At 43.0% G+C, this 13,308-nt stretch overlaps 1 protein-coding gene across 6 annotated transcripts in view; it reads left to right on the forward strand.

Moving 5' to 3' along the window:
- Positions 1 to 13,308, forward strand: part of CDON (cell adhesion associated, oncogene regulated) — a 140,043-nt gene that overhangs the window by 118,432 nt on the left and 8,303 nt on the right. For all 6 annotated transcript variants that reach the window (XM_069224415.1, XM_069224417.1, XM_069224418.1 and 3 more), the window contains 2 exons: positions 1,361 to 1,440; positions 6,615 to 6,862. In XM_069224415.1, coding sequence (XP_069080516.1) covers positions 1,361 to 1,440; positions 6,615 to 6,862 — 328 coding nt within the window. The remainder of the gene's footprint in view (positions 1 to 1,360; positions 1,441 to 6,614; positions 6,863 to 13,308) is intronic.

Below are 13,308 nucleotides of genomic sequence, written 5' to 3' on the forward strand. Positions count from 1 at the left end.
GCCCTAACAGTCACAAGAAGTCATTGTGGTGTTGGTTGTCTACATTCTGGTCCGTCCTAGCTTTGGTTACCAGTTCCCATATTCTTAGTAGTCGAACACACAATTTCGGCTTCATTCCAGTTTCGCTGACACTTATCAGTAGGCCAAAGTGCTTTGCAGTATGCACTGCACGCAAATAGAGGGCACAGTGATCTGTCACCCTTGTGCCATATGTTGGTGAGACTAGACTTATCACTGGCGAGAAAGCCGCATGAAAAGCCTTCTCAAAGTTTTATCTCCCCATCATTGGCTAATTTCGCCGGATTAGCAAAGGAGTGAAGTAAGACAGGGCAGAAGGGACTTCGTCCCTGTGCCTTTCTCCACTCATCCCCTGCAGCTGCCAGTCCCTACCAACTCCCTGCAGTGGGCCCTCGTACTAACGCTGCTCTTATAGCGGGCACTCTGAGCACACACTGCACCTTGCGGCACGGTCACGTCACGAGTTTACCAAGGAGGAGACCCCCCCCCCCACCATGCACAGTTTCTACTTCCTACTTTTGTTAATTAAGCATCTCAGAATTTTCTGATGCTCCACCTTTTTGGCCATGTACTCAGTTTTTGCGACTTGCTTTCCTGAAAAGAATGTATTTTAAGTTCGGCTTTCTTGTTCTAGATTAGCTTAAATTTACTTCAACCCTCCACGTACAAAACTTTGCAACTCGTTCCCATGTTTCTGTTCACTGTCCCCTTCGCCTGCCTCTTGGGGTGCTTTGCATTTAATTGGCTGCCATCCTGACAATGCTGAGTTTCTTAAAGTCTAATAAATGAAATTTGAAAGCAAAGTCGCCGATGCTGCATCTTTTCTTTCTTTCATGCTTGCTCGCGCCATCATTAATAACAGCTAATACGAACGCTGTGAGTTTTCATTCTTCTCACCCTCCACAGCATGCTATCTCTTTTTTCCATTTATTGTGGAAATAGATACCCAGGGCAAGATGTCTCTAGTTGAAATGAGTTTGTCCTCTTAGGTTAAACCTTAAAGTTCTTACTTAATTATGCTTCCACTTTTTAGCACATTGGCGTTGCTCAGCAACCGTCGGGAAGTAAATCCGAACACTGCTTAAGAAAGGATGCACAGACTCTGAATTTGACATTGTCTCATATGACTGAGTAGCAAAAGAAAAATGTAGCCTTAATAAACCAAATCCTATTTCTTGTATATAAGTTGTGTTCTAGGGTTTTTACTGACATTAACAGTCTTGTGGTACCGTTTTTCTCCTTTAACTGTTAATGACTTTTGTAGGGGCAAGCCAGAATCCAATTTCGAAGAGGGTTATTAATGCAAGGATTTAGTTTCAAAGTGTTATTTCTTTGTTCGCAGGGTGGCGGGATATATTCTCCTGTACCGCAGACTGACCCTTCCGAGTGCATCAACTGTCGAAATTGCCGGAATAATAACAGGTGAGTAGCGATGAAGCCAGCTCTTTGAGTGGTCTTTTCTGGAGACGATGCCAAATGGGTAAATAAGAAGCGCTTTAATAGACATTCTGATGCCCACGAAAGAATAATTCCTTGCTTTCAAGTCATACAATCTATGTATGTAAGCCAACATTTAACATTGGAAATTACCTCCTTCACAGCTGTACAAACAATACAAATTGTCTATATGCGTGTGCATACAGATATACATCTGTTTTATTATTATGTACTGTTTTGACACCTGTATAGTTAAGCTTACATTTAATTGGTAATTTAAAGTCCCCTTTTTGGTCATAACATTTCATATTTTTGACTATGGTTAACAAAATTTTAACCTACCTGGGATGCTGATGACATTACAAAAGTGAGATTTAGTCATTGTTGGTATAGCATTCCATACAGTTTTTCAAATTCATATCTACGTAGTCTAGAGCGTATTTGTAGCATTTTATAAAAAGCATCAATCTGAAGAAAGCTAATTGTTAACATGAATCTAAATTGTATTAACTATTAATGCACGGAATGCTTCTAGTCTTGATCATATTGAGGATCCTTCCACGAATATGTTTCTTCTTCGCCCTAGCAGCATGAGTACTTCATAAGTTGTTCAACCCTGCATGCTTTATTTTGACTGGTTCTCATCTCGTATTGTTGTGTAATCTGCCAAGGTGGAACATTAGTTCTTACTGCATCAATGGCACTCAGTGAACAACTCACGTTGTCCAGTTATTGCTGGTCCAGCGTGGATGTGCACTTTTAGATTTGTGGCTTTTGGTAGTCTTTATGACTGGTTAGCATATCTCAATAAGACTGTTTAACATTGTTCAGAATGTGACAGTCATTCATTGTGCATGAGTGCAGTTGGCTATACCAATAAGGTTATTTTCGTTTGCTTTGTTTGGGAAGTGGGATTCCAGTTTGTAATCATGTTTTTAATACTTAATACACACGGGCTGTATCTGACCATATGCAGCACCCTTTATTACTAGCAACGACATTTCTATTCTTTTGATCAGACACATTTACTTCTTTCTTAAAAGAGTGTGAAAATATCCCTAGTTTTTCCTTTCTCCTAAGTTTTGGCGTATGAGAAGTAAAATGAAAAAACTAGCATATGATAAGCAGGGCCTCGTGTGAGGGCAGGGATACTTTGTACTGTTGTCCAGGAGCTCCTATGCTTCACAATTGTAATAAAGAGCATGTTACTGACCAGTACATATTTCACTACGTGAAGCACTTTACCTTTCAGTTATGCTCTATCTTGAAATGTATATCGAAATTATATTTAATATTAGCACGTTGTTTCATCAGTGAAAGGTTATGAATCTAGGTTTTTCATTTGTCTCCCTCCTGTTCACTCCACGAAGACAAGTAGCCCCTGTCCTTGCTTTTTGTGAGGCGTTCACTCTGCATCCAGAAATATATGTACACAAAGCTCCTACTTTGTGGCTGATAACTCCCTGGCAGTCAGTCAATGGAAGTGTGTCCACATTGTCAACATATGACAAGTAAATCCTTAATGACAAGAAGGGATTTGCCCATGAGCTTGACAGGAACTCTGGAACTCGAGGCTCGTGATTGGGTGACTACACTAACACCAATTGCACTTTGCATCGACTGCCAGCACCTTTCCAAAGACCCATGCTGCTATTGTCAGTTTTGCTGTGGAAAACATGAGTCCAGGCATTTTTCTACTTGGACAACTGTTTAGTGAAAGCGGAGATCCTGACGCAGGTCCACGGACATTTCTAGTGGACAATAACTCTCCTCTGTGAGCTATGCCATCAGTGTCCCAAAGTCTGACCTCTCTTCCACACAGAGACTGGCTCAACACAACTTTTATGAAAGTCTTCACTCGTCTTTTAGAGCATCACTAGTATTCAGGTGATGATTCTGAAGTGTCTTGCTCGAGCTCAGGTCCCAGTCCTGCAGGTCGTGCTCCTTATTAGGCGTTATGGCCTCAAGCATCCCGTAGTTGCCTCGCACCAGATGGCAGATACATCCCTCCACTGGTGCCAGGGAAGGCAGTGGAAGCAACACCTAGGAAACCTTTGCACAGGTGCAGATTTTCCAGGTAGTGCATCAGATCTTCACTGGTGGACAAACTCCTCCAATCTAAGGCTCTGCAAGCTCAAGCTGACTTTGTAATGGTCAGTGCTTTACTAGACTTGTGTGCTAATCTGGCAACATGACGGTGCGCTACCTTTGCTCCTTATTGAAGGAGTGCCTGCACAAAAATGTGCTCAACCTGCAGACAGTATGCCTTTCTGTGAAGTCCTCTTCCCCCTTTCATCTCAGTGAGCAATGTCCAGAATCTTTCAGACAGCACCACTACTATTCATTATGTTAACCAATTGGATGGTGGGGGTGTATGTTGGAAAGTGATTAATTTCTGGAAGATGGTGAGTTGGAGTTGATCTCCAAAGTGATTGGGATAATATTCTTTACCTTGGATTTCCAGTCATAGATCTTGTTGCTGTGGCCAAAATAGGTAATATTCTTGGCTTTCTGCCACATAGCTCCCGCTGAATGGTTCTCTTGACAATTGCTTCTGATACGTCTGGCCTCGGGGGCCAGCTGTACACATTTCCACCGGTCCTGCTTCTGTAAAAAGACCTACAGAAGGTGCGTAATTTTGTGCACAGCCGAATCAGATCGCCCTAGGCCAGAGGTCTTAAAACTGGGGGGCGGGCCCCCCTAGGGGGTCCTCAAGTGATCCCCGGGGGAGAGAGGGGGGGGGGGGGCAGACTTTGGCCAAAATAAATATTATACAGATAACAGGCCTTTGTTTTAAGCAGAAGCATGTTATTGCAGTTTTAAAAAGGTAACAGTACTTAACTGCAATGTTTAAATAGTTGTGGACACATTTAAACATTGCCATGTTTATAAAATAATTGTGAAAAATTCTGAGGGGGGGGGCCCCAATGATTTTTATTTTTCAACTGGGGGGCCGCGGCATTAAAAAGTTTGGAGACCTCTGCCCTAGGCTGAATGAAGTCGATCTGGTATGCTTGATATATTGACACTCAGAAATTGGTCCACCCTTCATCTCCTATATAGAGTGGTTCTTCCCTTTCAGCAGCATAGTCAGGCCTATCACCTCAATCCACAGCTAAGAGGCTGCATGCATGGAGATTGGGGTGAGTTATTTTGCTTTCTTGATGAGGTAGCAGACATCATCATGGCTGCTAGGAAGCCTGCTATAAATCCACTTTGACAAGCAGCTGGACTCTGTCTTTTCAGTGGTGTAAGTCCGAAGGCACCAACCGCTTTAAATCTCTACTTTCCTGCGACTTCCATTGTCGCAGGGCTCGGTGGTGGGCATAGCCTAGTGCTATGTAAAGGCCCTATCTGCTTTCATGTGTCTGCCAGATCAGCCTTTCCTGTTTAGATCGTCACTAGTGGTGCATTTTCTGTCCAACTCCATTTATTGTTCATCAGTGTGATTTTAACTTTGCTTTGTTTGACTTTCTTGATCATGTCCACTTTCAAGCTGATATAACATTGCCCAGTTCGCCTGGCTTTCTTGAATGTGTGCACCTTCAAGCTGATGTACAGTTGCCCAGTTCGACTCCCTGTTCTAATAACAGTTCTCTTGGTCGTAATTACTTCGTCTCACAGGGTTTTAGAGCACATCATGCCCCACCCGTTCTTGCAACATGGTGACTAAACAGTGTTTGGTTGTCCTTTGTAATAAGATCTACTGTGCCCTGACCATCAACAATCATCTGAAATACCTTCCTGCTCATTCCACCTCAAATATGGCTACTTCAACATCTCTTTCTAGAGGCATCCGGGTTGCTGACACCCGCTGGAAAGCTACATGGTCGTCCTTGTATATTTTGCAGAGCACTCCCACTTCATGTCTCAGACACACAGTGATGGCTATTTTGCCGGAGCTGGATTGCTTGGTGTTCTTGGCTGTCAGCAATACTCATTACCACTTGCCATGGAAGTACTAGTGGGGACTCTGCTGAAGGGTTATTTATACACCAAAAATATTGGTTATCCTGAAATCCTAGCATGAATCGGGTCTCCTCTAACTGAAATTGGACAGCCATGATCTGGGTGGAAACAAAAGCGTAAAGCCAACTACTCTGAGCAGACATTTTGAAAGATAGTCTTAGAGTATATTAAAGATGGTCTAGGTTAAATAGTTGGAACTCATGCAGTAGAATAGAAAAACACCCCTTGTTTGTCAAGCTAATCATAGAATGTCTTTTTCCACCTATGTGGTGGATGCCTGTTTTTAGCAATGGGACTGAAGTCCTAAGTAGAAGATCCCTATGCATTTTCATGTGACCAAAACTGATGGTTTCACTTGGCTCTGTGGCAACGAAGAGGACTTCTGTGATGTCAGTACTTTCTAGACTGTGTGTGCCATATTGGCTGTGCTGTGTTAGACTCATCAGTAGCCATACATTTTCCCAAAATTACTTAATCTGCTTTTCCCTTTTGTCATAAATCCTTTGCATCGAATACTTAATTAGACACTTGCCCACACTGTGCGATAGGAGCGATCGTGTTTTTAATTCTGTGTGTGTAATTGATGATACAACTTCTATGATGGCAATAACTCCATCAGTTTACGGAGTTGAGGTTTTCTCTTTCCTTCAGTCACAGATTACGTTTCCGCTTACGTCAGGAGGTTATCTTTTAATAGAATACGTTAATCTTTCCACCACATTGTAAATGTGATGTTGAACGCTGCTGTGGTACTGGCTTTCTCTGACAAGGTAACACTTATTAAGATTTTGACTTCCAGAGAGCAGCAGGAACACTCATTGGTTTTTCGTCCATCTTTTTACTTAGCGGCTTCCTCTGATCTATTGTTCTGCAGAAATGTCATCTCGCCCTTTGAATCTCCTGGGTTCAGTGTTTATCATTTTTAAAAAAAATGTATTTCCTTATTTGCTAGTCCTCTGCTGACAAGTTTAATTCACTTGCACATTGACCTATTTTTGGCATTTCAGAACGTTGAAGTGCCTTCTTATATTAAGGTAATTCTGTGGTTTGAATGCGTTTATTGTGCAGTTCAGTTTGTTGAATGTTCTTCAAGCTTTGACGTTTGAACTGCGAGTTCAGTTGTCGCTGGTATGAATGTTTACCCTGACCACAAATCTGATGCATTGTTCTCAATCTGTTATTATGCACAGGTGTTTTACGAAAAGCAATGGCACTTTCGCTGGCAGCGTCCTCCCGGTTATGCCCATTGTGGCTTCATTTCAACAGGATAATTTGGAGATGAAGCAGCTAAATCATGTTATGGTTCCCATGTGTCTAGCATCGTCAGTGTCTGAGTGCAGCGGCGAGGAAGACCTTGATCATAACCTGGACCGAGGACCTGTGCAGAATTTCTGCTGTCATGAAAATCAAAACCACATACATGCAGATAGTGTCGAGGGTAGGTACTATTTATTTGCATGAGGAAATTCATTACTAAACTGCTCTCTGAAACCACAGTAACACATTTGAATACTAGCAGTACCCAAAGTGCTATCTAGTGCTCCGAGTCAACCCTAGATGAAGTATGTAAATGTGTAATAAATTGCTCAGTTTACAACGTTTTGCTTCAATAGCAGTCTTAAGATTATCTGCACATGGAAGAAACAGGGCTAAAATCGGAAACGCTTTCAACTTACACCTCCCTAAAATGGTGGTATTTGCTGGTTGATGGAAAGCATTTAAATCTAGAACTGCTTAAGGATGCACTTGCAAAGAAACGACTATGTAAGGTGAAATAACTAGGCAGAGACATTGACTAGATAGACTGCAGGAATATATTGTATTTTGACACAGGGAAGGCTTTTAGGGGAGCAAAAACAACAAGTGATGGACGGAATGCTGAACATTGTCAAACACTCACCCCCAGTCATAGATCTGGGTTTAATCCATCATTCTTTTGCTCACCATGCCACCACAGTTTGGACCCAGCCATATGCAAATCAGTCTTGACCCTGTTCCTCATGGGAACAGTCCAGACCGAACTGCCAAGCCAGGTCCTCACTGGTTCGGAAACAAGCATCCTGGGACCGGTTTCGGGGTTTCAACCCTCATCAGCCAGGCTAGCTTGAATCCAGTGGCATGTGAAGCACAGGACCCACGTCTGGGCACACCCTTCCCACTTAGGGCGACAAAGCAAAAACAACAAGAGATGGACGGAAGGCTTTTAGGGGAGACAACATTGTGGCCAATAGGATATAACCAGCAGCAAACACCAACTGGTACCCAAATGTTAACACAATGCTACAAAGTGATCAACCACACCAGATCAACCAGACAATTTCTTCTGTTGGAGAGAGAGAGGGCAGAATCTGAAAAGTTCTACGGGTAGCATGCCAGGCAGCCACCTCATTCAGATGAGGAGCAAAACACAAAAGGATTAACCCTTTTGAATATACGAAAATCAACTCAGACAAGTGAATGCTCACCGTGGTCACTCAGATATTCACACATTCAATTGATACTTCAGCAAATATGAAACCAAAAAAGATTATAACCAACACAGAAAGTATTCCCCTCCATCCACAGGCGGTACAAGTCATAATAAAGAATGGACAATAGAGGAAGTATCCACAGGGACGAACAAAACCAAGGTGTGCATTCTGTTTTTGTCCTGACACAAAAGGTTGGACGTATCAGTTCAGCCATTACCAGTACGGGACTGGCCTTTTACTCCGCCCTCAAATAACCTATAGCAGGCCTAGGAATGCTTTTAGAGAAAGAAAGAAACAGAGTATGTGAGGAATGTAGAGAGGAAGAAGACAGAGGAGAGCAAGAGAAAACAGATGGAAGAAGATTGAGCGCAGGAAGGGAGTGGGGCTGGTTTGAGCATTTATTTGCTAGGACGACTTATGTCTGGCCTTGGCAAATATACAGCTTAGAGAGTGTTAACTGCAACATCAATAAAGAGAGGTTTAAAACGACCACATTAAAATGTTATCCTACTGCTGGAAAAAGGGAATTGAGTAGCTGAATTGGACCTCTAGGATACATACTTCCACATCCCCATGCATCAAAACCATTAAATATATATTTGTTTTTTGTGCAAGAAAAACAACCATAGTTGTACCCTTTAGTATAAAATCAGTCGCACAGGCTTTTGCAAATGTATCTCTTGATTATGGCGGCACATTTGAGTCACCCATGTACACGTATCCAGCTTTAAGGGATTATCTTTTAAGGGCAAATCCGTCCAACAATCAAGGATCAGTGTGAAAAAAGTCAACATGCTATGATATCAATGTGAATTTAGAATAAAACTGAAAATATAATTTTTCTACCTACCTCAAATAAAACATTTTCTGGAAGAAGAGATAACTATGACGAAAGTAACTGCAATATCACTGGTACTGCTGGCAAATCCTCCTTTGACAAACATCAATCTGACAATGAGGACTGCAGTTCTGTTACTGGGTACAGTGGCATCATGAGTCCGATTGATACTTCATGCTCAACTCTACATAAAACAAGATTGTTGCTTGGCTCCAAAAATGTCAATTAAGATAGAAGGATGGTACATGTTAGTATGATATTTTGTGTATTTTGATAGATTACGAGCATAATTACACAACCTTTCAGGAATATTGAAATACATGAAAAGATCACAATAGGGGTAATTTCTCAAGGGAATTCTGATTAGGTAGTTATTGGAAATGTTCAAGAGACATCCTCTTCCTAGATTTCCAACACCAAGTTGGGACATTGTTTTAAGCGCATTACTTCTTGCCACCCATTGAACAAATAAACAAATTATTGTTAAAGCATTTAACACTAAAAACAGTATTTTTGCAGCATGAATCCTTTTCTAGATTCATATGCTGTGGATCTATTCCGCCATCTTGTGGTTGGATCTGGAATCATGTCTTGTCTGAATTTTTTTTTTTCTGCTGGGTGTCATCGACCATTTGGTGGTAAGTCCATCCTGTGTGTGATGCCATATGTGCACCCTGGCAGTTCCTGTGCGTGTTTATCTTGAGGTTCTTTTTGCTGCTGTTTGGTCTAAAAGCACTATGGAGGTGCTCCACACAATTTCTTCAAGAACGGAATTCACAGAACATTTTTCCATCAAGAAACACTGAAGATCACTGGGAGACAAGACATTTGGTTTACAGGGAATGGAACTCTTTTCTCAGCCCCAACAGGAAATCCTGCTGGAGTACACTACATGGTTTAAGAATGAGAGGTTATCAAGAATGCATCGTTAAGTTCTACAGAACTGTCACCACAAGTTAGCACAGAAACCTCCCACCAGGTGAGCAATTTGGGTTAACCGAATTACCACAACGCTGAAGATTGTGAGGCCTGCGCAGAATTTGTCTCAGACACACTGAAGGGGATACTCAGAGTCTGGAACATCACCCCATGGCGAATTCAAGGAGAGAAGAGTCACTGAAAGACCTAGGCCTTTCCAGTGAAGAAAAGCAAGCGAGCGTCAAAGATGCAGAGCTGCAGAAGGTAGAGAGTCTGAGGCTGAGGAGAGTTATCAACATCGAAGGGGCAGAGGCTGCAAAGAGGGCCGCAAGAAACACTGAAAAAAAGGACACAGAAGGTAACTAAGTCTGCGAAGAACGCATACTCCAAATCCTTCAGGGTCACCTCTGCATCGACGTCAAAACACTCGACTTCCAAAGGCTAGCATAATACAAAGAGTCACATGGGTCATGACCAAAGACCATCAATGGAAGGCAAACCTTCTAGCCAAATCTGAGCGTCAGTGGGCACACGACAAGGGGCGAAGGAAAGAGAACGGCAACCAAAGGAGAAAGAACTTCCGTTTGCAAAAAGGAAGGCACCTTTGACAACCAAGGCTGAAAGAACGCTTTAGATCGAGCATAAGAAACTGCTCTTGAAAGCAAAAATTATGGCTTCCTTCCAAAGGAAGAAGGATTTTGATGACTCTTAAAAGAGATTAGACATTCTGACGAAAATCCTGGTACCGGCACAGACTGAAGATCAGCCAGGCATTGAGGCACCCTCAACACTGGGGCCCCACAACAAAGAGGAGGAGGAAATCTTTGACTATGATGAAGAAGAGCCTGCAATGCCTGAAGTACTGGGCCATTTCTCTGACCTGTGGCAGGATCTCAAAGCCAAGTCCCCCGAAAAAGGAGTGGACAGTTACCTCCTTAAGGCCCTCAGCACTACACAACTTGTCAATGTACAATGGCCTTATCAAGAAGAGGGCAGAGACATATGGGGTCCAACTTGAGGAAGGACTCTTGCTTCCTTCTCGGGACACCAATGCCACACCTGAGTAGAAACTTGTATCTGCCCATGCTACTGACCATTTTAGACCAAGGCAAAGAGGCCTTGGTCTAGAAAAGCAGTAACTCCCAGTGAGGAGAAAAAGTACAGACAGTTCATGCAGGGCCCACAGTACATCAAGGGAAACTTGTCTGCGGATTCCTTCTTTATGGCAACTGCCAGGAAGGAGATCAGCACTTCATATCAAAGGGGTCCCTACCAGTGACGGATAGTAAGTGGATGCATCTGGTGCACAGAAAAATAGAAAAGGAAAGGTCCACGCAGTGGAGAATTGACAACTCTAGGTTCTCTCCTCAGCAGTTAAGGTCACTAACAGTGGGAGGTGATGGAGGGCCTCATACTGGTCCTCCCTGTAGAGATTTAAAAAAAGAGGCAAGGCAGTGATCCAGGAGGTCAAGAACATCCACAACTGCTGCCTCAAGTCAGCACTGGATGAGGCAGAAACAGCCAGTGGGCAGATGTGCACCTGCACCAACCTAAGAAGGTATGCCTGGCTGCACATTTTAGGATTCAAAGCAGAAATACAGGCATCTATCATCCATATCCCTTTCACAGGAGAAGCCATCTTCAGATCAGCATTGGATGAGGTGCTACAACAGATAAAAAAAGATGAGACCTCAAAAGCAATGGAACCATTGATTTTACTTGTGCCTCTCAGTAGAGGAGGAATGCTCACCAGAAACAGGCAGGCACGGGAGGATTCCATCCTTCCACACAGCAAAACTAACTAAAGGTCTTCAGGCTGCTTACAAAACACCAGCCCTCATACCTCTAGTTTCAACGTCCTGCAACACAGCCCTTTCAAGGAAAACCAAGAGGGAGAGGCCAACCCACAAGAGGGGTGGGCTAAGCAACCCAAGTGACTCTCGATGTCCACAGCCCTACCACATAATACCTGTGGGGGGAATATAAGTAAGATTTCTCCCTGCTTGGAGATCAATCACCTCAGACACCTGGATACTGAACATAATAAAACACGTAATTGCATAGAACTCATCAAGCAATCATCACTGGTTCCCCAAAGAGGAGACCATGAAGGGAAGAAGAACTGCGACAACTGTGACAGTAGATGAAATAACTAATTTAAAAAAATTAGCCATTAAAGGTTCCCAACAGTAGAGACGGGAAAAGTGGTTTACTTAGAGTACTTCGTAGTACCACAAAAAGACATAACCGAGGACCAATACTAGATCTCAGATACCTAAACAAGTTCATACAAACAAAACTTTTCAAAATCACATCTCTGCAATTGGTAATCCCACTCCTGAGGAAGGGAGATTACATGACTGCCATAGACTTAAACACACTTTCCTGCACTTACTAACGATCCAAAGTTATAAGTGGTATTTCAGCTTAGAAATAGTTCATTTCCAGGTCAGAGTGCTACCTTTTCAGTATAAGGTCAATGCCAAGGAACAACATGAAGTGCCTAGCAGCAGCAGAGTAGACAGGGTATACATGTCTAACTATACCTGGACATCTGATTGGTGAAAGCACAAAATATCCTCTCTGCAGTCAGAGACGAAGAAAGCATTCCTCTGAGCGATACTGTACTCGAGGGCAGCACACATATACTCACTGCCCAAAAAGGCAAAGGCAATAGCAGCGCAAGCTTGCCTCTACCAGGAGAGTCAGTCTCTGACAGTGAGGACTGTCCTAAAACTAATGGGAATGATGGTATCAATGTATCCTGTTCATCGTGCAGACAAAACTGCATATATGACCGAAACAGAAATGGCTCTACAACAAATCGTCATGAACCAAATGGAGATTGGAGAATCTAGTGGTTGTCACTGCAAAGGTTTAAAAGGAGAGGAAACGGTGGAACATAAGGATAGGGAGACCCTTCAGATTACAAGCTCCTACGGTGACCATAACAACTGACTCATCCTACAAAAGTTGAGGAATGCACATGGACAACCTGAAGGTCCGAGGTCTCTGGAGTCCAGCGGATGCGACGAAGCTCATAAACATCCTGGCACTCTAAACAGTCTTCCTAGCATTAAAGGCCTTCTAAGCACACATATAAGGGGTAGTCCGTGCTGATCCAGACGGACAGCACAACAAGTGTTCTACCTCAACAAAGAGGGAGGAACAAAATCATTCCCACTGTCGAAACTAGCACAGGAGATACCAAAGTGAGGGCTCCAGCGGAACACAATTATTAGCAATATTCAGCTCCCAGGAGAGCAAAAGCAGACCAGCAAACACTTCCCACGAGTGGGAGGTAAAACTAGAGGTGCTGGACCGGGTGTTCTGACACTGGGTCAACCCAAGCATGGACCTCTTCCCAAGCTTGGACAACATGAAATGCCAAGAATTTGCATCTAGATTTCCACAAAACCAGTCCAAGGGGAATGCCCTGCCATACACTGGTCAGGGAGATCTGCATACCCCTTTCTGCCAATTCCCCTGATCCCAATGTTATTGGACAAGGCCAGACAATCAAGTATGTCACTCATACTAATCGCCGACAGTGGACTAGACCACTATGGTACTTAGAACTAAAATAGAGAGTCAGGGGACAGGTTTACCCTTAAGACCCTCACAGGACTTGCTAACAATAGAAGATGGGAGGATATT

The sequence above is a fragment of the Pleurodeles waltl genome, chromosome 3_1, assembly GCF_031143425.1.
Source record: "Pleurodeles waltl isolate 20211129_DDA chromosome 3_1, aPleWal1.hap1.20221129, whole genome shotgun sequence".
Lineage (NCBI taxonomy): Eukaryota > Metazoa > Chordata > Amphibia > Caudata > Salamandridae > Pleurodeles > Pleurodeles waltl.